At 43.8% G+C, this 25,613-nt stretch overlaps 1 protein-coding gene across 2 annotated transcripts in view; it reads left to right on the forward strand.

The window, feature by feature from the left end:
- The window catches only part of LOC146834592 (ferric reductase 1-like), a 485,837-nt gene that overhangs the window by 110,960 nt on the left and 349,264 nt on the right, over nt 1-25,613 (forward strand). For both annotated transcript variants that reach the window (XM_085602043.1, XM_085602045.1), the window contains exon 3: nt 12,572-12,708. In XM_085602043.1, the coding sequence (XP_085458169.1) occupies nt 12,572-12,708 (137 nt within the window). The remainder of the gene's footprint in view (nt 1-12,571; nt 12,709-25,613) is intronic.

Raw genomic sequence — 25,613 nt, forward strand, 5'->3', positions numbered from 1 at the left:
GTGGTGCCGTGAAAAGTGATTCAAAGCAAAGCAATTATCAGGCCATAGAAACAGTGCAATATTTGAACAAATGATATGTAGAGAGCCAACTATTAAATTGATACATCAACTGAAAGACAAGTTCAATTGAGTTTCTTGGAATCAGTTCTGTGTCTTTTACTCTTGGCATAGCGACCTCTTGTGTGAGTAATATGATGAGGTCACCATTAGGTAAAGATGGTTGAACAAACTGTCTATGGAAATATGCCACCATTCTAATTGGATTAGGAGGACCACATAAAGCAGGCCATAAAATCATAGAAATTAAATTATTATGGAACTCCAAATTTTGTTTGGAAGGTCTCTGAACAACAATAGTTATTTTTGTAGATTGGTTGAGTAAATGAAGCCCCCCATCTTTAATCTACTATGAATTACAGTAAAGCTAAGGTCGGTTATCTAGACCTAGAGATCAAAAAGGACAGTCAGACAAATTCTATGACTTTACTTCACACATCTACACAGCACAACTTCCTTCTAGAATATGGCAGCTTTATTCTTGTGGTCTGTGAGATACCTTACTGTTATAAATGGGGTTTCTGGTTGGCAGAGGTATGCACCCTGTCCAAACAGGAACCACAATCCAAGTCAGGGTAAGTCACAAACACACCCTAAATTAACCAGTGCTCACTCCCTAGTAGCTTGGCACAGAGTGGTCAGGCTTAACGTAACACCTCAAACAGTAAAAGAGTGCAAACACCACACAAAAAGATACCACACCTGGTTAGAAAATTAGAGCTTAATTTAATGATCAAGATAAGTCCAAAATTACAAAAATCCTCTAAGTAGAACTGGAGTTATGAATTTTGAAAGAATAATCTAAAATATTATGCTTATAAGCATAAAGCACAAACCGGAGCTATCTGGTCGTGCTAAACTGGGTCAAATCCTTAAATTCTTGGCCCGCTGCAAATTAACTTGTTTGCATTGAGGGCGAGCTGAGTGGCGCAGAGGATCTGATGCTTCATCATGGATCTGTAGAGTGAAGGGGATGCATCTGCTTCGAGCTGCGCAAAGTCGAAGATGCATCAGAAATTGTATCGCTGAACTGCGCAGACTGCGATGTGTTAAAGTTTATCTTTGCAATGGCGGCAATGCATCCGCAGCTGTAGAGATGTGCCAGGTTTTGAGATGCTGCATCAACGGGGTTGCATCGATTCTGCTGGACCAGCATTTTAACCCAGTTCCAAGGACCCAGGACTGGATTGGCACCACTTGGCAGGGCAGACTTACAGTTGGCAGAGTCCCATTGTTGAGGCAGGTGGGTTGGAAGTCTTTAATGTCACTGATACTTCAGGGCAGGAGGCAAGCCTGAAAGCTCTTGGGGTCCCTCTGATGCTGGGTTTAAGTGATGTGGGTCCAGTCCGTCTCACCCAGGCAGTAAACCAAGAAATCAGGTTTTCCAGAGCAGCAATCCAGCAGTGTGGCAGTCTTCAGTAGCACAGCATTCCTTCTTCCTGGCAGAGTATCCACAGGTCCAGATGTATACTGAAGTTGTAGGGTCAGAAGTCCCAGTGGTGCCTTTGAAGTGGGGCAGACTTCAAAGAGGGGCTTTGAAGCGCACAGAGATCTTCTCTTCCCGCCCTGGCTCCAGACTCACTACAGGGCGTTAGGCAGTTCTTTGCATGGGGACAGGACTCAACCTAGTCAGGTGTAAGTGTGAAGCTCTTCCTAGCTCCTCCCTCCCATCCTGCCCACGGTGACCCATCAGGATGTGGATTGCCATCAAGTCGCACCTACACTCCCTTTGTGCATTCCCTTTAGACAATCAAACACAAAGTCCAGCTGCCGATCACACAGACGTGTTTTGGAGACAGATTATGGGCACACAGGGCTAAGTGCAGAAAAATGCCATCTTTCAAAAAGTTAAGTGTGAGAAAAATGAGAACAGCCTGATGCACTAGTGTTTGTAAATAATTGGACCAAGTAAACAATGTTACCCAAAATAAAACAGTACTGTCTGCTCCCTAAGAGGAGGGTCCGCCCGAACCTCCTGATTCAGACTGAGAAAAAGAAACCTGGAACCAGGTCCTAGACATCGGGTGCACTACAAAAAATCACTCGGAGTGTAAACAAAATACAATCAATGATTTGTAAAACATACAAAGTGGAGTGAACTGAGTATCACCTTATTGTACATGTCCATTTTCACAAGAGTTCATTCTTCAAAAAGTAGCAGCCAAAATCCGCCGGTAGCTCATCAATGTATTTATTGAGCAGAAGGAAAACGTTCAACTTTCTTGCGAAGATAGATGTTAATCCCAATGCAGTTTGGGCTTTAAACAATAGCCCTTCATCAGGGGAGTCTGTGAACAAGGAAATGAATGTCACAATACGTACGTGCAGCATAATGTACTATCACAAAAGCAAAAACGGCCATGAGAGGAGCCTAAGGTGAAACAAACCAAGGATGCATGCTTATGTCAGCAATTATTGAAAAAAAGTCGATTGGCTCCTACTTTTTGAAGAATGAACACTTGTGAAAATGTACAATAATGTGATACCCAGTTCACTCCACTTTGTATGTTTTACCAATTGTTGATTGTATTTTGTTTACACTCTTTGAGTGATTTTTTGTAGTGCACCCGATATCTAGGACCTACGCCCAGGTTTTTTTCTCAGTCTTTCTAAAAGAGGCATTTTTCAAATTGTAATGATAAATTCGGCTTTACTATGAAAGAGGATTTATCATTCCAATTCCACAGGTAAAAACCCTCAGGGAGAGGATGTAGCCTTACGGCTAAAGCAGTCGGCCTCGAAGCCTGGGAACCGGGTTCTAGCCTCGGCAATGATGCTCAACATCCTGTGATTCTGGGCAAATCACTTAATCTCCCCATACCTAACAAAAATGAATGTGGCCATCTGTCACAAAACTGGAGCTCATGTAAAGTGCTCTGATACCTGATGTCTCAGGTCTAGTTTGAGCTATGTAAATATATCAAACAAAAAAAAATGACGCTCTACCTGCTTCAAATTGGCAATTACACCTATTAGATGTAACAAGGAATCCCCAGTGTTAAACTATGGGAGGAGTATGCCTCACAAGCATAGGACATGCAAAGCGTAAAAGTGCATGTCCTATCTTTCAATTTTTAAAAAACTACCCTGATTGAAAAAGCCACGTGCCCCGCACTACGGCTCTCGCCAGCTTTCTCATATGTGTGCATGCACCATTGGGTCTCCCACCGTGGCTAGGCTCCACAATTGTATGATGCCACTCTGCATTTCACGGTGTACAAATAATTCTTCTTGACAACCCTCAGTTGCCGGTAGTCTAGCATGCATATTATGCACAGCTTTAGACCAGACATATTTTTTTATTCGCTTCTCAGCATGCGGTATGTTCACTGTATGCCCTGATTGCATCCACAGGTACGATCACTTGACAGATATGTTTGGATAATCGCAGCACCTTATATTGCATTTTATAATTGCTGAAATGCTCTGCATCTATGTTACCTATTAGTTATATATGTATACATGTTGTGTGCTGTCTCCTTCTCTCCCACAGGTCTTTTTCGCTGCGTTGTCCGCAAGTACGCAGACACCCGTTCCACACACCTTAGCGAGTGTGTAGGTACAACATTTTTTTCATTTTTTCACTTCTCACGTGGCACTATTCACTTTGCCACTCACCACTTTCACTGGTCCTGAAGAAAGCCCCACACATTTCCTTGCGGGCTGAAACATGCAACTATAAGATAATTATTTCTTTCTTAGTTGCATCACGTATATAGTTTTAATCATATCTTGAGCCGCCAGTAATAAAATTAGAACAGCAAGGATTCTCAGAGGTATTTTTAATCCACACCACATCACACTACTGCACCACACCAGCTCCGCTGTAATCGGGTGTCGTAGCACAACCGGGGGCATTCAACCACCCGGTTGGGACCCCAATGATGAAGCATGACACCAACCAGGTTGGTGTGTGAGGGGTCTTTTAACTAACCCAGTGGGTTCCCAAACATTGTCTAGCAGTGATCGTACCACACTTACTTGGGTTCGTCCACCATTGATTAAACCTACCTTTCAATTACACAGCACCCTGCCCTGTGGGCTACCTAGGACCTTCTGAGGGGTGATGTATATGTAATAGAAGGGGAGCTTAAATATTGGCGAGGGGGTTTAAATGCCAAGTCGTCATGGCAGTGTAAACTGCACACATATGCTCTGCAGTGGTAGGCCTGAGCCATGTTTTAAAGGGCTACTTAAGTTGCTGGCACAATCAATCTACAGGACCACTAGGAGCATTTAACTTACAGGCCCTAAGAACCTGTAGTGCACTTTACTAGGGAATTACAGGTAAACTAAATTTGTGGATAAGTCAATCTAACCATGTTTAGGGAGAGAGCACATGCACTTTAGCACTGTTTAGCAGTGGTAGAGTGCCCAGAGTCCTAAAACCAACAAAATAATATCAGCAAAATTGGAGGCAAGCAGGCAAAATGTTTGGGGGAAGACCACCCAAGGCTGACAGGTGTAACACTTACTTTCTAGGAAATATCTGGATCTAGAAGAAATTGTAAATGAAAGAAAAATGTATTTAAGGAATCTACTCTTCTATGCCAGCTTCTGAAAGAAAGGGACTATTTCAGATGACTGATGATGAGCGCTCACAAACTGTGATGAGCGAGCACAAACCGGATTTGTCGATGATTCACTTACCACCAGACTGAGAAATAAAAACTAGCCTACAATTGTCTAGTTCCACTTTTAAATCCGATCAAGAAAACCATACAAAAAAACTGGCATATCCTGTCTATGACAGATTTACATTTTGGAAAAAAAGCAACAGTTTTTTTAGGTATGAAAAGGAAAAACATTAAAGACTATGTGGCATGTACACACATGAAAGAAAACCCCACACTAAGCACACTTATTGAATCATGGGGTCAGCAGCCTTTAGTCAGACACTACAAATGTGGGAATTGCTCTAAATGTGGAAACTGCTCGGAATGTGCACAGATCTCCAGCACTAAAATATTTATATACAGCAATGTCAAACATACTCTTTGCACAATGAATAGCTATAACACATGTAATTTAGGCTGCCTTATGTCCATGCGTTCTTGTAAATGTAGGACGCACTGTGCAAAAGATCAGACAAGGAATATCTCAGCACAAAAAAAAAGGCGCTATATGCAAAGTGGAAAATATTCCTCTGGCTCTTCACTTTAAAAAAAAAAAAACATGAATAAAACAAGATACATCGTGGATTTTAAAGGGATGCTGATAAAAGATGCCATATCACCACACCATAGAGGAGATCTGTCCAAACTGATGGTTCTGAGGAAACACCACAGGGTGTACACCTTGAACACTGTTATGTTATGTTGTGATGCTGTGTTATGTTATGATGCTATATCATGTTGTGGCATGTGGTAGAAATGGGGGTCTCTAGTTGGCAGAGGTAGGTACCTTTTACCAAGTAGGGGTCCTTGTTCCTAGTCAGGGTAAGGGGGATACACTCCTAAAATAACTCCTGCTCACCCCCTTGGTAGCTTGGCATGAGCGGGCAGGTTTATCTCAGAGGCAGTGTGTAAAGCATTTGTGAACACATACAGTAATACAGTGAAAACACTACAAATGGGCACCACACCAGTTTAGAAAAATAAGTTATCTTTATCTAGACTTAACACAAGACCAAGCGACAAAAATCCACAATACAGTATTCAAAAATATGACTTTCAGATGGTAGAAATAGCTTAGTTCATGTATATGTTAAAAGCGACACTTTACTCTCAAAGTACCTTGGATGCGTCACGCAATACAAACAAAAGTGTCGCTGGGAAGGTGATGCATCTGTTCCTTGCTTCGGGGGAGGTGATGCATTGGTTCCTTGCTGCGTTCCGGTTACGATGTGACAAGATGGTGCCGCGATGCGACGATCCAGTGTGATGCGACAAAATGGCATCTTTGATCGATGCAACGACATGGATGCAATGCGTGCACAGCCGACGGCCGTGCGGCAAAATTGATGAACTTTAGAGCCATGACAGGCCCTGCGACACGCTTCTCCGGTGATGCAAGGCAACCTCTGCGGCGGCGACACACTTCTTAGGTGATGCAACACGCATTTTTGGCGATGCAACGGCGAACAGCTGCGGCGGCGACACGCTTCCTAGTCGATGAAAAGCTAACTGCTGCGGCGGCGACATGCTTCTTCCTCATTGCGTCACAATACAGTATTAAAAAATATGACTTTCAGATGGTAGAAATAGCTTAGTTCAATGTATATGTTAAAAGCGACACTTTACTCTCAAAGTACCTTGGATGCGTCACGCAATACAAACAAAAGTGTCGTAGGGAAGGTGATGCGTCGGTTCCTTGCATCGGGGGAGGTGTTGCATCTGTTCCTTGCTGTGTTCCGGTTACGATGTGACAAGATGGCACCGCGATGCGACGATCCGGTGCGATGCGACAAAATGGCGTCTTTGATCGATGCGACGTGAATGCAATGCGTGCACAGCCGATGGCCATGCGACGAAATCGATGAACTATAGAGTAGTGCAAGGCAACCTCTGCGGCGGCGGCGGCACGCTTCTCCGTTGATGTGACGCGCTTCTTCAGCAATGCGATGGCGAACAGCTGTGGCGGCGACACGCTTCTTCCTCGTTGCGTCGCGCTTCCAGCTCCCAGTGACACGCAGTATCCAGAGGGCCCAAAACAACAACAGGCACCTCTCTGCAGGTAGAATTCCCAGCAAGGAAATTCATGGGAGCTGGTGGTAAAGTCTTTGGGTCCCTGAGACTTCAGAACAGGAGGCAAGCTCAACTTCAAGCCTTTGGAGATCTTCCTCAAGATAGTAAAAGTAAACACAGAAGTTCCTTTTCTCCTTTCCTTGGCAATGAGTAACCACTACAGGCCAACCCCAAACAGCAAACAGCACAGGGGCAGTCTCCTCCTTCAGCTTCCTTGGTTTCTCTCCTTGGCAAAGGTTTGTCTTGATTCCCAGAAGTGATCTAAAGTTCTGGGGTCTGGGCCCCAATATTTATACTGCAAAATCCTTTGTTCTTTGAAGGCAGAGAGTGTCTGTGCCCAGCCAAAACCAGTTCTGTCCTCCATGGTGCAGCTTCCTGGCAGGAGGTGGAGACAGGTAGCTGAAAGGAAATCTCCTCCCCCTACTCTCTATTCTATGAAGGCTCAGGCAAGTGAAAGGAAATCTCCTCCCCCTACACTCTATTCTATGAAGGCTCAGGCAAGTGAAAGGAAATCTCCTCCCCCTACTCTCTATTCAATGCAGGTCCTATTCAGCCCAGCCCTGACTGATCAGACTGCTGGAGCCAAGGCCCTCTCCATCCCCCTGTCACTCACAAACCAGACATGGAATGCACAAACCTAGCAAAGGCAAGAAAATATCTAAGTGGTATTTTCAAACACAGAATGTAAAAATCACTCACACTAAAAGATGTATTTTAACATTCTGAGTTCAGGCATAGTAAACTTTATTTTCCGATCTTGTTCCTAGGGTCAGTTAGGATCATAAGATGTTATTTTCAAACTGCCCATTCTGGCCTATGGGAACAGATAGCCTTGCAATAGTGAAAAACGAAATTTGCTGTAATTCACTATTAGGACATGCCACACACATCAGGGCATGTCCTACCTTTCACATACAATGCACCCTGCCTTTGGGGCTACCTTAGGGGTGACTAACATGTAGAAAAGGGAAGGTTTAGGGACTGGCAAGTGGGTGCACATGCCATGTCTGCATGGCAGTCCCAGACTGCAATGGCAGGCCTGATTTTCATTTTACAAGCTGCTTCTGTGGGTGGCACAATCAGTGCTGCAAGCCCACCAGCAGCATTTGATTTACAGGCCCCAGGCACACATGTTGCACTGTACTAGGGTCTGACAAGTAAATCAAATAAGCCAATCATGGAGTCACTAGTTCATTACAACAATTTACAACAGAGAGCATGTGCACTTTAGCACTGATCAGCAGTGGTAAAGTGCCCAGAGTCATAAAACCAACAAAAAGAGGTCAGAAAAAATACAAGTGGAAGGCAAAAAGTTCAGGGATGACCCTGCAAAAAGGGCCAAGTCCAACAGCATGCTATGTTATAATAACCGTTTACTGCCATGTGTTTGTTAAGGCCTGTCATGGTACTTTAGTTGTCTAGCTTTCATCTAGAACTAGTTCAGTCTCTTATCCAGTTTATGGTCGAAATGTCTGTAGCTTTCATTGTCTGTGCTCTTCTGTAGTGTGCATGTTACTGCACCTTTGCGACCTGAGTCTGAGGGTACATTGACAGACAGCACCAGGATGCTTCTGAATCAGTAACAAATGCGGTGTCATAGGCGCTAAGGTCAGCGGCGTCACTATGGGGATGCGGGGGGTGCGGACCGCACCAGGTGACACCCTCACATGGGGTGACACCAAAGGGCCGGTGTGCAGTAGTGCAGAGCAACGCAACCACGCAATGCAACCTAACCTTTCAGGAGGAGGAGGTGCCTGTGCACAGTGCGCACTGTCTCCTCCTCCGCCACGTCTGCACGCCTCGGCAGTGGCGTTGTCACTAGAGACTCTAGGCCCGGGTGCAGTGATGTCATTCTGAATCCGGGAATCCCGCATGCGCATTGGGCCCTAAAAGTGCACGTGACTTGGCATCACGAGGGACGAGGAGGTCTCCGGTCAGAGCAGAGGTTTGACCACCCGTGGGCTGCCATAATTTAGTTTTATTCCAAGGAGCCTCAAGGCTAGCCGCCGATCGACATAGCCCCCCCGTCTGCCACCAACTCAGCAGGTGAGTTTCTCCGGCAGACCGGCACCAATTGATTAGGTCATGGGTCAGGTGGCGGTGGGTGGTGGTCAGGCTGCGGTTATGCTGCCTGCATGGGTGGGTGGTGCGTGGTGGTCAAGTGCAAGCGTTTGTTGCCTGCCGGTGCGCTGTGCGATGCAATAATAATGGTCATCATGGGTCAGGTCACTGCGGACGCTGCGGACCGGTTATGATTATGCTGCCTGTGCTGTGTGTGTTGTTGGGAGTGTCAACTTTTCACTTTTGTGACTTTTACTTCTTGAGCAGGGCGCAGGGCGCAGCGCGCAGGGCGCAGGCAATGCGTAGCGAGGTCACGGTGGCCTGCCTGCCTCTCTGATCACTGCCTCTCTACTCTGATCACGTCGTCTTCGAGAGTTGTGGGCCCATCTTTTGAGCTGTCGGGACTCAGGAGGCCTTTCAGTTTCAGGCACAGCAGCTCTGCCGCTGTATACATGCCAGTGGCCGAAGTGGGCGGGAACGGCAGGGCACGGCGTTCCCCTACTTCTTTAATTCTATAGATTCCGTTCCTCTACTTTTTTATATTGAATATGCGTCCCTGGACGTAAGAAATATCCAAGGCCCGCAGAGAAGGCTCGGCATTAGTGGCTGTTCGGGGACGGGCGGGGAGCAGAGAAGGAAAAGGTCTCCGTCTCTTGCTTCCTGCCCAGAGAAGACAAGGAAGGTGTCCGCTTCTGCTCTGCCGCTGGCAGCTGCCTCCCTTCTCCTTATTTCTCTTATTCCCTCTTTGTCTGTCTCTAACTCCTCCTCACTAACTGAAAACCGTGACTCAAGAAATGGTTCTCACCCTCTCTTTCTTCCTGTCGTTCATTTGTTCCCCTGTGAAATGGATGCAAAAAAGAAAACCACTTTTGCTGGAAATGCCGTTTTGACACTTGTCTATTCCAAAATGCAGCCTCGGAAATAAACGGTTCAAAATATGAAAATCAATAACGGAGTGTTCTTAAAGTGGCCAGATCGGTTTTATTCAAACCCCAAAAACATTAGCGTCACTTTACTGAGATTGCCAGTGAAGCGCTGTTTCCCCGGTGGGGAAGTGCGCCAAACCTGGAGGTACTGCAATTCCTGGTTGATGGGTGGATTGTAAAACAAAATGTGTACGGCGGCTTTGTGTTCACGAATGTGATCTTTTTAAACCATACTGCTTACGTTTTGTGAGCATATAAGCAGTGGACATTGAAATGGATCCTTTCTGGGCCCTGTAGTTTTCAGGCAGAAGCACCCACTGTAAGATTCTTTTGCTGCTTGAAGTTTATAAGTTAAAATCCTAACAAAGAACAGTGAGCTATTAACTTTCATCTAAGAACTGCATACAAACTGCAAGGTATAAACTAGAGTTTTAGGGTTTTTTCCCTAAGCCTTTGATTATCCTAATGTTGCAAAAAGTGTTCATTTGAATAGAAATCAATAATGATTATTAAAGTGACCCCGAATCTTGGTATTAAGTTTTAAATTCTGAGTTTGTGTTTCTCCGGATCAATCACTATTAAACTATACTGCCTAATAATATGGTTGTCATGTGACTCCTACACCTTGTAGTCCTTTGTCTTATGTAACATTTCCCATACAGTGATTTACACACGTAAAATTGATTGTCTCTGTGTATATTGCTGACGACAGAAAATCCATGGCTCGCAAACAAATGGCTTGTGCTTCCACTTTTAAGCATATTTGGGACATTCTGTGATTAGAAACATATCCCACTTTGTGAATTTATTTAAATGTCAATAACTCGTATTAATCGTTAAATAATCATGTGTATCCATTGGTTGAATTTCATAACATAATAAGCTGTAACTGGTCAGTGAAATGCCAAACAAATACTAAAGATTGGGATGTTTTGCTATCCTGGCCACACCTCTAACTCCGCCCACTGATCCAATCCTCAGGTTATTCCCGCCTTCTGATTCTCCGCCCACAGTTTCCGCACTTCGACCACTGGTACATGCTGGCTGGACCTGCCCAAAGGCCCCAGATGCAGGACTGTGGCTCGGACCCAAGGCGCTTTAACACCAGGGTCTCTGTCGCATTATTAAAACTCTCAGTTTAAAGCTCACTCCAGATACTAGGCGCTACACACTTAACAAGCGTCACTCAAAATGATGGAAATTACAGAAATGTCCTGACCCAATTTGCATTTTTCAACCCAGGTCAGTGATCTGGTGATGTTGCTGCAGCTCTCCAAAAAAGTGACCTTTAACCTAGGAAGTGCCTTCTCTTGGAGGAGGCAGATCTCCGCTTGTGTCTGTACCTCTAAGGGTGTTATACTGTGTGTATCTCTTCTTGTAAATAGCTTCAGGCCTCAGTCTTGCCTGCTAGCGCGGCAGTTCTTCTCTTAGTCTGACTCTTACTGAAAACAGTGGCTGCCTGCAAGACAGGGTTCTCACTCTCTTTCCTCTCCTTTCTTTTATTTGCACCCCTGTGAAATGGATCCAAAAAAGAAAATCACTTTTGCTGGAAATCAATGTCGTATTTTTCTGACATTTAATTCCAAAGTGCAGCATCAGGAATAAAAGTTAAAAAATATGAACAATGAATAACTAAATAATGTATGACAGAGTGGTAGCAAACTGGCCAGATTTATTTTATTAACACCCAAACACATTAGCGCCACTTTTACAGAGTTTGCCAGTGAAGCGCTATTTTTCTTGTCTTGGCTTTGTTTTCCCTGGGCTTGGAACTAGTGCACCAATCCTGGAGGTACTGCAATGTGAGGATTGAAAAACAAAATTTGTACTGCTGCTCTGCATCTAGGGATGTTGTCTTTTTTTTACCATACTGCTTACGTTTTGTAAGGATATAAGCAATGGTCCATTGAAATGGGTCCATTCAGGGCCCTGTAGTCATGTCCTTAACTTTTCAGACAAAAGCACTCACTGACTTCTGAACAGTGAGTGTAAAAGCGTTAAGGTAACCATGTTGTTCCAGCTTACATTTCACATGGTTTGTAAAATTTCGCATCCCCTATGATTGTTTGCTTTTTCCACGATGCTGTCATTTTTTTTTGTAAATGTAGAAGCTACATATTGCTCTTGCCCAGTGTGTAATTTAAATAGAGCCGCATCCAGGTGTTTATAGCTGGCAACAATTGGGTTGTAGTTGAAGGCAGTCTGAGTTTTTCTCAGTGGGACAGTGTGGTGTTCAGTGGGGAAGAGGATGTGGCACTATGGCCAGAGCTGCTGAATTTGGAACTGGGGAACCAGGTTCAGCCTTAATAACCAGTCCACCAGACCACTCTCCTGAGAGAGCACTATCTCATGCTAGACCTTTGAAGGCTTCGCAAGACATTAGAAGCCCCGGTGTTGTAGCACCAGCAGGTGGACCCTAGCATGACAAGTGTAGGTTAACTTTCAAGGCTTGTCCACCACTATTCATACTGAAGTTCACCTAAGTAAGTCGTGAGGGGGTGACACCATGAGTTACCCACACCGGGTGACACCAACCCTAGTGATGCCACAGGCTAAGGTTATGCTCTGGAAACGGTAATGTGTTTGGTATGTTACTTGTCGTTTCGAAACCACAGCCATTCTGCAGAAGCCTCATTTGTATATTGTTTCTAAGACACTGTAAATAAAACCTTTCTTTGGAACGTGCAGAATTATTGTATATGTTAGAATCGTCCCCACTGTCAATCACTGTAGACACTTGAATTTTAACCACAAACCGCGTACCAAAGCATGTATTTTAAAATTAAACTAACTGATATTTAATTTACCGAAGAGATGTCAAAATATCTGTTCTCTCTTAAGTGACTCTGGAAGCAACCGCTGGCAGCACATTCCGAGGGTTCCTTCTGGAGGCCCGGGCGGTTGGAGGAGATTTCACGGTTGGGAAATTCGGAGTCGCCGATTCCAACGCCCAAATATTGGATTGTAACAATGTTGCAGTAAGTCACCGCTTATTCTTCACTTAAAAATTATGTAATTGGAACTGAGGGTAACCTATTTCAGAATCAATACTCTCTCATTTTGCTTTTTCCGCATGAGGAACGCTAAACAAACTAATTTGGAGAAGCTTGAAAACGGAGCGACTGTTGTGTTAAAGTGATGGTGGACTGGCTCTGTATGTAACTTAAGGTCAGGCAAGGGACTGGTAAGAGTCTGCTACGTGTCCGGCTGAGAGGCTTCTAGGATGTGTTCTGGGGCCTTAACAAACTTGAAATGCATGGTGTTATTGTCTTAAATTTGGAGGCCCGCACAAGACATTTTTTGGACACACTCAAATGTGTTTTTCACCTTATTCGTGAATTTATAACACCTACTAGCTCTGCCCTGTGGGCCAACCCTTCACCAGTCACACAAACCACAATGTTCATGTGCCTATATAATCACAAAAGCTACTGGCCACCAGGGTTGGATTGGGATCAAAAATAGGCCCGGGCACCCTAAAAAAAGTGGCCCACATTTTCAGATAGTGCCTTTTCACAAAACACTGCTTCAGTGTTTTAAGTATGATGAAAAGAAGGAGGGGGCATGTGTTTCTCTAGAAGAGGCATGTTTTCTCAACTTCACTCAGATAGAACAATGCAAATGTTGCCAGGACTCTTTGTGCAGAGATTAGTTCAGTGGTGAACCACACCTGAATACAAGTAAGGCCACTTCTGCTCAGGCCCCCTGCTCAATCTGCATACCTTAATGGGCCAGCCCAGTGAGAGACTGGGAATGACTGCTCCTCCCCGTTTGTAAAAGGGAGGTAACAGACGCCCATCTGCCTCTTGAAAAGCCGTTTAGGCCCCCACTGGTATGATGGCCGCATCTGAGCAGCACATACACAGCCTAATTCTGCCACCACGCCTGCCAAAAAAGCAGCCTACAGCCGCAATTCAGATACTGGCCAATTGCTCGAGTGCCCACCTTACCAATCCGACCCTGCTGGCTACTCATTTTTGAAATACTATTAAGGCGCCTTCTAATAAACGCACCATAACATTAGCAGGTGGCAACACCACACATTGGAGTAGCAGATATTCAACATTTATTATGGAAACATTGAGACAGCAAGAGTTAATAGAACTTAAGCGGGATTCTTTCCCTAAAAAAATCAAAGCAATTTACATTAGGATTCAAATGTGGGAAGCCTTGTCCATGAAAGAGTTGACCAAGTTGCGATCTTTTGTAGCTCTGAAAGAGGAGTTTGGATTACAGCAGAGCACATTTTTTAAGTAACTGAAATTAAGGGACTGTTTTTTACGGGGTCAGAGTTTATTAGAGCTGAAGAGTCCCTCAGAACTATTATCCATATTGTTTCTGACAGCTGGCCGAGGAACTATCGGCAAAGTTTATCAGAAGCTGCTAGAAGCTGCTAGCGATGACGGGCTACAGGTATCAGTGAAACTTAGTCGGATCTTTCAAATCGAGATAGCTCAGGAGGAAATACAGGAAATTATTGTAATGTATAGAAACAGCTATTACATCAGTTAATTTGAAACTTCAACAGCATCGGATGATATTTATGTTGTATTATACTCCTGAGCTTATCTCCAAATGGGCCACCACTCAACCTTCGGCCAAATCAATATGTCCAAAATGTCAAATGTACACTGCAGACTTAAGACATATGTTTGAGACCTGTCCAAAGCTGAATCTATTTTGGACAGAGGTAACTTCTGTACTCATAACTGTGGTTGGCCATGATGTCCAGATCGCCGAGAAGGAAATAGTTTTAGGGGTTATACGAGATATGGGCAGTTATACGAGATCATTTATTTCTATTTTCATAGCATGTGCTCGTTTATGTATTGCTCGAGTGTGGATTCAAAACATGAGTCCAAGTATTAATGAATTTTGGGTCTTACTTAGAGAAATATATGAAATGGAATCCGCAGTAGCCAAAGCTAGAGGCCCGCGATCCTGGTTTAAATTTAAAAAGGTGTGGTCCAGTCTTCAATGGAACTGATAATCTAGTGTGTGTGTGTTGTTTTTTTCTCTCTTTCTACGACCACTCTTTTTCCATCAAAATAATGTGTAACCAGCTTTGTTGATATTGACCTTTCCTGGTATAATGGCGTTAAGTATATTAAGTCTTGACTGATGATATTTTCTTATATTTTTTTTCTCTTGGAATATGTATGTCCAACTCTTTTCTATGAGATGTTTCTTTCTTTTTTGCATCTTTTGTTGTTATAATGAATTAAACTTATGACTAAGAAAATAAAAAAATAAAAAAGGAGTCAAATGTGGGTCAGCCACGGTCCCCATAGCATAACATATTTTCAGGGGCATCACAAGCATGGTAGATTTTTCAAACACAGCACATCTGGATATTTCCAGAATCCCTCTTAAAAATTATTGACTAAGCCGGAGTTCCACTGCCTGGCAAAGTCCCTTTCGCCTAACACAAACCCTAATCCTACAAGTGTTTGGGCCCTCCCATAGGAAACGTGCCTCTTCCATGATTCCCAGCTGTGCCACTTTGGGGTCAAATCAAAAGCGAGCTGAAGGACTGCTGATATGGGGCAAGTAAATTCCTCCCAATATGTTTTGATAGTTTTGCAACCCTAAATCAGGTTAAAAAAACCTCCTCTATGAATCCACCATCGGCAACTATTCGACGCAGGTATTTTACCTATTTTTGAGAGGTGCTCTGGCATAAAGTATACCCTATGTAAGAACTTTAACTGGATCATGCCTGCCCTGGCCATTATCACCAGCTCCCTGGGCGACATATTTACCTCTCAGCACTCCCCAACATTTCTGTCCAGGCATTACATGCCAGCGTTTGATATACCAGAGAGGTCTTCTTATCACCCAGTTGATGAGTTGTCAGCTTGGCTTCTGATGGGCTGCACTCGCAAAGTCAGTGAGCTTCATACTGTGCCGTCTAGCGCATGTCTCAATTGGAGATACCTGAAGAACGGAATATATACATACCAAACTCATCAGTGAGTTGTAAAAAGGAATTCATCTAGGTGTAGGTGTGGATCCACACATCTCTTACCCTGGATGTTCTGATAGCATCCCACTGAAGAACGCTGATCATTTTACTCACCTGTGTTAGCCAGGTGCCATGACAGACGGGCGTCTGTCAGGCCACCCTTCGATCCCAGCCCACCCATCGAAGTACCTTGTACCAGGGGTCAATTACGAACCTAGTGGCCTTTAGAAGGACTGAGAGCATAAGGTTTCTAAAGAGGTTCAAAAGCAATCTGTCTGCATCTGTCAAGTATGCTAACTCAACTCTGATTGATGGGTCCTCCCACCATCCAAAAAGACATTGTCCGTAATATAATAGCACATTTGCCATTGTTAGTCTTAGTCATATTATGATTGGCCACATTTTCATATGCCGCGTTGGGAACTCTGTGGGCCAACAAGAAGGTTAAAATGTATTCTAGGATCCTCTAAAGAAACAGTGGGGGATTTCAAATAGATCTGCAGAATATATACCAGTAATGGGATAGTGACCATATTAAATAAGAATACACTGCCTATAGTTGAAATAGGGATCACGTTTCATTGGACAAGATCTACCCTTGTGCACATCAAGATAGGTGCTAAATTTAATTCCAATGCACAGCTGTCTCTGGTGACAAGCATTCCCGGTATTTAAATCTGCCATCAACTATCTTCAATAGGGTTTGCCAATGCACTGTTTGTTCCTCCAATAAGTAGGTAGATAGTAGACTTATCTCAATTGACTACCAAGCCCACATCACAAATGTATCCAGCATCTTCATCAAACATTGTCCTATCCACCACGAATACCTTGTATACATGAGCAAATCATCTGTGTTTAGAGACATGCAATCTTCCCTACTGTTTCCCCCATCAGTTCCATTAACCAGGCCATCCTAATCCAAATCAGAAGTCGATTGACAGCTATCTCGAAAAGCAATAAAGAGATATGGCACACTTGCCTCATATCCTTCTGTATAGTGAAGAAGGGGGATTGTGGGCCGTTGGCTCTTTGTATAAGAACATATTATGTTAATGGAATCATGGGTCCAGTTCAACTGCTCAAGGATCTAAATTGATAGGCTTACCTCAAGAAATCAAACACCTTCTCAATATCTACTAGTATGATCACAAACGGCTACATTACATTGGATGCATGTGCTATTGCCAAGCTCACACACTAAGCTATGATGGGTTGTTATCAATGGCATAAAACCATTTTGGATGGGATGAATCAAATTGGGGACTACTTTGACCAAGCAATTTGCTAAGGCTGTAGCAAATATCTTTGTCTCCATATTAATGCAAGAGATGGACAGTGGGGACAACTATCAAGTAGGTGGTCTGATTTTGATCTTGCTGCAATAGTGGACATGTACAGATCTTCTAGGAGAATCCCAGTGTGCATCAGGTATTCATTCAAACTACATTAATGTGGTTGTATCAAAGACAGACCCTTAAAATATTTGGATGGTAGACCGTTTGGGCCCAGAGTCTTGCCATTGTGAATAGATGATAACGCTTCAGACAAATCTTCAGCTATCACCACACATAATCTCTGACTCTCAGCTCTGTCACCAGTTCCACCCAAACCACTGCATCTGCAAGAGGGGGCACTTTTTTACAGCTCACTGCAGTATTATGCAAACACCAAGGCAATCAGCAGATTGCCAGATATCTCCCCTCAGCCCAAGAGTAACGAAGGCACTGGCCTAACAGGTTAATCCTTGCAACATACCCAGCACAGTAATTTTCCCACCTGTCCTCGAATTCATAGACCCAAAGTTGCGTAGTATTCCAGGCAGCCCATCTCACATCAAACATCAATTGCCTCAGTGACTCAGGAGTCACTTCCTTCTGGCACAGATGGGAGTCTTCCTTCCTCGACCGTGATCCTGTGTTAATAGCATTGTAACCATTAGTTGAAAGTAAGGTTGAGTCTCCTCCTTGATGCTCCAACAGTACTTGCTGTTCACCAACTATCAGCCATTTAATCTAATCTTCAACTGCTGTGGGTTTTCATTGCATTGCACCCCAAATGGAGCTCTATTGCAGCACAAGCCACCAGATCACTAGACCCGTTGTAGACTCTTGAAATACAGGTCATGTTCAGTGTCAGTAGCATTAAATAGTCAAGGCGTAAATATAACTTGTGTTCTGCTATAAAGTAAGTATACTCCATGGTATGTGAGTGCCAGGTCCGCCACACATGTGCAAGTGCCAATGGTGCCACTCATGCAGGTAGAGGTGAGTTATGCTGCCTGGTACGTGGCCTTGTACTGCACAAGTCCCAGTTCTGATCCATTACTGCATTAAAGCCACTGCATATTGAAGAGACACCTGCTTGAGCTTCCATTATTAGGGTAATCAGTTTCTCCAGACTACAGTGCGAGGCTGGGTGTGAAACAAATCCTCATTCAAACATTCATGCCTGACCCCCATTAAATCTAAAAACTGCAAGAATGTGTTCTATGTGTCTACAATGAATCCTATAATAGTGAAGGGGAGTGACTTGCGAATTATAGAGCCACGCCTTTGTAACCTGTAGGACACTTGTGCTGGTCCAGGAAATGTAACTTATTGCCCAGCAAATAGATTTCTTGAAGCAGTAATGCTGCTGGGGAGTAATGTTTCATAAAATTGCACGAAAGCCCCTTTTTTAGCATTATAATTTTAATCTGTTGATGTTCCAAAACATCACTCAGAATCCAACTGTCTCAATTTTGTTGTCCAATGTTCTCCTCAATTTGTTTTCTGGCCATATCTTTGTGTGAATGCCATACCTCGTGACATGAATGTCAAAAAACCTTGAGAACCTTCTCATCACCCAACTCATTCCACTCTATACTTCCACCCTAGAAGCAATTGTTACTTGACGTCTGATGTTGCAACATAACAATACGCATGAACATTAACTTCTATTTTTAGGGATGGGCAATGAATTCTGCTCCGCTAGCAGAGCTTGCAACGTTTTTTTACTCCGCGCTCTACTTGGAACGTTGAGTTCAGGAAAACTCCACCTCCCACGTGACAAAGTTTACCGGCAATGGCCCAACCCTATCATTTCACAGCTGCCTTCCCATTATTGGGAATTGTCAAAGGTCCCAGAGTGCACAAGTCCGATGCGCCACAAGCGCAGATCATCTCCGAGATTTGAGGGCACCTGACTAACCTTGGGCGTAGTTCGCATAGTAGCGCTACGCGTAGCTGCGCGAAGTGCACTTCGCACTACGCAAGCTACGCGAATTGCGTAGTGCACTGGGCAAAATGCGGTTTGCACTGATTACACAGTGCCGGATGCTTGTCCGCACTGTGCAATCATTGTAAACTGCATCTTGCACAGTGCAAGCGGGCGTTTTCTGTCGCTCGAGTAGATTTGTACTCGAGCTGCAGCTTTCTCAACGCAGACTGGTAGTTTCTCATTGCGAGCGGTCGAGAACATACGCGACCACTCGCAATGAGAAACCTGACCTCCCCACATTGCTGATCGCGAACGAGGAAAAAGTCTCTCCAGGATGTTATTTTGTTCACTCTCGGTCGCCAACTTGACATTGAGGGCCTCGAGCATGCAAAAAATGCCCACTACGCTACTCGTTTTTGCACTGTGCTATGTGCAATTCGCGTAGTTGCGCAAACTATGCAAACGTAGCGTAGTCCTACGCCCAGGGTTACACCTGACACTGCGCTAAAGGAGCATTACATACTGCACTATGAAAGCGTCGGGCTTCCCATGGCTTCCAAAACAGCATGGGTGCAGAAACGGCCACCCTCTGGTGCAAATAACTTATCATAAATAAGTGGCAGAACATGGATTCTGTACCGCTGACAGCAGTGTCAGTACTAACTGGTAAGATGTATTTTGTTCTATAAAGCGACAGGGTACAGAAAAGCTACCGGTATGTGACATGCTACACAAATATCACGCAGGGACCCGGCCACATGAAGCAAATGGCGCAACTTCCAAATGTCACCAGAGCTCCGAGAGGCATTGTAGATCCATAATGCACGTTACACATAATGTATTATTAAAAGGACTAGTAAAACAAATCTTTTCAGACTCACGTGAATTAGAACACAAAAGTGACCTGTGTGTTCTGAAAACGAGTCTTGTCTGATAATAACAGACAGACATTCTCTATAACTTTTATTTATTTTTATTTTTGGTATTCAAACATTGCATTAACATAAATATCAATTCCAGGAAAGTTTTGTCATGAGCAAAACATACTGGTAATAGGTATAAATACATATTTCATAATATATAGCTTAGTAGCTACTCAGAATATACTAAATAACAATAAGCAGCGTTCACCAGAGCAAACAAGCAATAAATATAGTTGTCCTAAAAACAGATAGAAAAGTAGTTCATAAAGTGCTTAAGAACGTACTATAATATGGGGGTGGATTCCAAATGATTTAATCCGTCCCTTCAATCTAGCCCTGGTTCTTCAGGCAAGAAATATAGTCCCCAGAGGTTTCAAATTTCTTCACTCCCCCAATTCGAGTTGCATATAGTTGTTCACTAGTTCCAACTCGCCTCATTTTCTGTAGCCAGCCCTTCATTGTAGGAATCAACTGTGTTCGCCATTTTTCAAGTAAAATGTACCACGCAACTGCAGTTGCTACATATACTAATTGTAACCATTTATCAAGTAGGCCCAGCACCGGATCGTACCCCAAAACACTCAGCCAAGTGGTTGAAGCCGAATTCACCTGCCACTCCCTTGCAAGATACTGGAATATGTCATCCCAGAAACCCTGAATGGCTGAGCAACGACACATTACATGCGCCTCATTGGCAGGAGATTGACCTATGCATCAAAAGCAGTTGCCTGGGAGACAGGAATTAATGTGAGTTAAGAAAGCCGGGGTTCATTAAAGGAGCCATTTGGTGAAATGCAGCATTCAACACAATTGACCCTCCTCAGCACACTAAAGTTCAGTATATTGACTTCCTTCCACATCTTGTTTGCCATTTCTAGTCCTTAATATTTGTTCCATTTATTTGTGGCTTTTTGGGCGAGGTCGGGCCTTTAATAGAGGAAAGCATTCTTTTACATTCCCCTGGTTTTTCCAGTGCCCCATCTTCAGTTAGAGTGAACACCACCTCTCTGCTACTGAGAATCTGACCTAAATCTGGGTTGGAAAATATTTTATTGCGTGTTCTATATGAACCCAGGAGCAGAAAGTCTTCCTGCATATGCGGTCAGACTTCCACTATTTGTAACCATCTGTCCCCCAACAGGAGGTCCGAAATTTTCCTTTAACCCAAATTTTCCCATTTTTGGACAATTTCAGATGAAAGCTTCACCCCAGGTTGGATGTCTAATACGGCCAGGGGGGTCACGGCATTAATATGGGGGATGGAATATGTCCTAAAGAGGTCCCCATGCTTCCGGAAGAATCACTTCAAACTCTTCTCGCAAACTCTTTTGGGAGACTTGACAGACTTTAGCAGATATAGATGATGAAACTCTTTAAAGATCAACTGCATAAAATTACTTATAAAAAAAAACGTGTTCAGCTTTATCTTAAACCTAGGCATATTTTGTGCACAATAGGCAAAGTAGTAATCCTTAAGAGTGGGAAGCGCCAACCCTCCATCCTCCCGCAGTTCGTATAAAGTGCTTAGTGCAACTCTGGCCACTTTTTTGCCAGACAATAGATGAGAACATGGACTCTATGGATTTAAAAAAAGAGGAGTAGCTGAGAACAAAAAGTTGAATAATGGAAGGGCCGACATTTTAATCAGCGAGACTCTCCCTAGAATGTTCAATGGTAGAGAATTCCATCTGAACAATAGATCTTGAACATTTAAAAGGAGGGTAGAAAAGTTAAAGGCATACAGATCCTTTTATCTTGGTTGAGAACCTGTAGCCAAGAAAATGCTTTGGATGTGGATTAACACAAGACCAAATCCGAGTGTACAATGTCATAATTACATCCAAACAATATTATTTCTGTCTTCTTCTTGTTAATTTTATACCCTCCCAGCTCCTCATATTTAGAAAAAATCTCAAAGAACTTTTCTTGGGTCTCCATCCTACTATCCAAAATTAACATAATTTCATCGATGTATAGTTTTATGTTATCGATCTGAGGGAGAGGGGGGCAAATACTGGTATTCCCTTGGATTGCTCTGGCTAATGGCTCAATAAAGAAGGTGAATAAAATAGGGGATAGCGGACACCCTAGGCTGTTCCATGCTGCACCTTTATTTGCCCCACTTCTATTGAATTGATGATAATACTAGCTTCTGTTTTACAGTAAATTTTATTTATAAACCCCATAATCCGCGATGGAATTCCAAATCTGGACAAGATTTTAAATAAGTTTTCCCAGACCAAGAGGGCAAAAGCTTTTTCCGCATCTAGCAGAAACACCAGCGCTTGAATAGCGTTGACTGCAAAAAAGTCCAAGGCTTCCGCCAGGTAGTGTGTATTTGTCCCTAACTGCCGACCAACTGTGAAGGCATTCTGGTCTGTATGGATCAATCCGGAGGCTATTGAGTTAAATCTCTTGTCAATGTTTAGTAATGTAATAGAACTATACAAGCTTGGATCCTTCCCTTTCTCCAAGAAACTTACAACATTCCCTTTAAAAAACAACTGCGGTATAGCACCCCCTTGCAACATTGTATTAGCGAGTGATAAATGGTAATCGGTTATAACGTCTGAAAAAAGTAAAAAACATTCCCACGGGAATCAATCTGAGCCACAGGCTTTACAATAAGGAAGTTTCTTAATAACTTGCATCAATTCCTCTCTACAGAAAGATCAACACATGCTAACCCACTCTTCACTAGTTAATGTTGGAATATTGCACTCTGCTAAAAATCTGCCTAAGGAAACTATATTGACTGAGTTTGTGTGTATATCTGTTTATAGTGCTCTAACATAATTTCCCCATCTTCTCTGATTCCCTGCTTCTAATTCCCGAGGTTGGACATTTCAAGGCATTTATCCTATTGTTAGCTGCTTGTTCACGTGCCTGCCAAGCTAGGAATTTTCCCGTGAAGTTACTTTACTCATTGAAAATGGGCTCGATTTACAACAGCACACTTTGCATAATACGCTTCACTCATTGCCTGTCTAGCAATGTTGAACACTTTTTTATTAACCCTGGTTGAATTCTTCAAAAATCTATCATAGCACTGCTTTACCTTTTGCTCTAGGATTTGTTTTTGTTTTTTAGCTTTTGAGGTATTTTCTTCATCTTTGCATATCACTCTCCCTCAGATAAATGCCTTCAGGGCGTCCCATACAATGCCTAGTGGGGCTGTCCTATCTTTAATCATCAAAAATTCCCTGATCTCCTCTGTGAAAGTTTTCACCCATCCTTCCTCCTGCAAATATTGTTTATTAAGTACCCAACGTCTAGGGTGCCATGGGGGATCATCCACTGCTCTCGAGAATGATCATTGGGTGATCTGAAAACCCATTGGGTAAAGTACTTTGAGTTTTATAATTCAAGGTTTTGGAGAGTAAAAATCTATTCGAGAAGAACTACAGAATCTCCCTGAAAAGCAAGCATATATACTTTTTGTCAGACAAGCTGCTCTCCAGGGTTTGACTAATGCACGTATTTCCTTGAAGTTCCTACTGACTTTCAAGGATTTTGGTTTTGTCTGATTTTAAGACTGAACCAAGGAGTCCACTTTTGGGTTCTGCAGCACAATAAAATTCCCCCGATTATCAATTCACCAGGATTTTGCAATAGCGACTGGAACTGGTCTTTGTATGGTGATATATTTTCTTCAACTGGGGCATAAAAACTAATGAATATAATCAGCCTTGACCACACCAAGCAGCTCACCCATCACCAGCGGCCCTCTTTATCGCTGGCACTGTTAACCACTTCAGCACTCAGCCCTTTTGCTAAAAAATAGCCGTGCCCGGGTGGGCTTGGGAAGACAAGAACCCTCTATATGTTCCTGAGTTTTTAAACATCGAAAAAGCTGACCGCTTCCCAGCTGGGAGAAGGATCTCCTGAACCAAGATCGCTTCCGGGTTTTCGGCTAAAATCCAGCTTTCAATTTCCCTTGGGTTTTTACCATTATTAAGGCCATTTACTTTAAAAGAAACTACCTTCGGGGAGTTATTCATTCTGAAAACCTATTCTTGAATATCCTTTAAGATAAATTGTTGTTAAACTGACCCCCCTTCCGCACCAGCGGATCAGAATAACAGGAGCCATATAGCTGCCTTCACCCAGGTTAAAACACCAGCCCAACCTTTAGCCCTATCTTTGTCTTGCCATAAACTAATGAAGAAATCCATTCAGCGGTTGGTCCTGCTTTCAAACAAGGTAAACGTTCTACTCTACCACCCATCATGCAAGAAATAAACAACTGCATACTTGGAGCCAATTTTATAAAATTTTTCACTCCAACTCTCCACCTGCTCTGTGCCCCCACACATCCAACTTCCTCACCCCTCCCACCCCTAAACCGTGCTAAGTAGTGCGCCGTCCCCCTAACACCTGACATGCTTCCCCTCCCCAAGAATTTGGCACCTCGACCTTGTGCCAAAGATCAAGCGGCCTTCCCACACCCCCCTCAACTCCGTCAGGATGCAAGGACAAAATAAATGAAGGCCCATCCTAATAAGCCAACCATAAGTACATTGCAAAGAAGTAGTTAGCCAGGTCCCCAGGTCAGAAAAGCATGCCAGCGTTCAGTGCCTTACAAAACAGGAACACCATTATAAAATCGCAATTGTTGGCCCAATTAGGCCAGTATAGTTTCTCATCACTCAGAACTGAGCTAAGGCTTATTCAGCAATAAGTGCATAAGTGCATAGCCAGAAAAATACTAAACCGAGCCTCGAAAGCCAGCACCAGCGCATGATGCCTCATGGAACAGGGAAGCATTATATGATCACGATCGCTGGCCCTATTTAGCTCAAGACAGTCAGAAGTTTAACTCTGGTCACTCAGAATTTGGCCACAGCTTATTCGTGATTTGCTGTAGTAGGTCCTGAGCCTTGGAGACTGCACAAAACACATGAAATTGCCCCTTTGCTAGCACTTTCAGTTTGGATTGCTGGGCAATCTTTGCCTGGGCTCCCTGTGCCTTGAACAGGTGATACAAAAGGGGGTGGTGATGGACGGAGCATCAGAACCAATCAAACACTCACACCCAGTCAACAGATCTGGGTTTGATCCATCACCGTTCTTTAGCCCACTCTGCCACACCAGTTCAGACATGGCCATATGCAAATCAGTCTGACCCTGTGCCTCATGGGAACAGTCCAGCCCGAACTGCCAATCCATGCCTTGCCTGGACCGGAAACAAGCTTCCTAGGACCGGTTTCTGGCATTTCAGCCATCTTCAGCCAGGCTTGCTTGAATCCAGTGAGCAAGGGACTCATGTCTGAGCATACCCTGCCAACTTATGGCGAACAAAGCGGTACAAAAGGGGGTGGTGATAGAACCAATCAAACACTCACACCCAGTCAACAGATCTGGGTTTGATCCATCACCGTTCTTTAGCCCACTCTGCCACCCCAGTTCAGACATGGCCATAAGATGGCTGATGAGGGTTATGAACCCGAAACCGGTTCCAGGATGCTTGTCTCCGGTCCAGGGAAGACATGGCTTGGCAGTTCGGGCTGGACTGTTCCCATGAGGGGCAGGGTCAGACTGATTTGCATATGGCCATGTCTGACCTGGGGTGGCGGAGTGAGCTAAAGAATGATGATTGATTAAACCCAGATCAGTTGACTGGGGGTGAGTGCTTGCAATGTTCAACACTCCGTCCATCATCCCCTTTGGTTTTCCTTTGATCGCCCTAAATTGGCAGGGTATGCCCAGACGTGGGTCCCTTGCTCACTTTGCCACTGGATTCAAGATAGCCTGGCTGATGAGGGTTATGAACCCGAAACCGGTCCCAGGATGC

Source organism: Triturus cristatus, chromosome 4_2 (genome assembly GCF_964204655.1).
Source record: "Triturus cristatus chromosome 4_2, aTriCri1.1, whole genome shotgun sequence".
In the NCBI taxonomy this organism is placed as follows: Eukaryota; Metazoa; Chordata; class Amphibia; order Caudata; family Salamandridae; genus Triturus; species Triturus cristatus.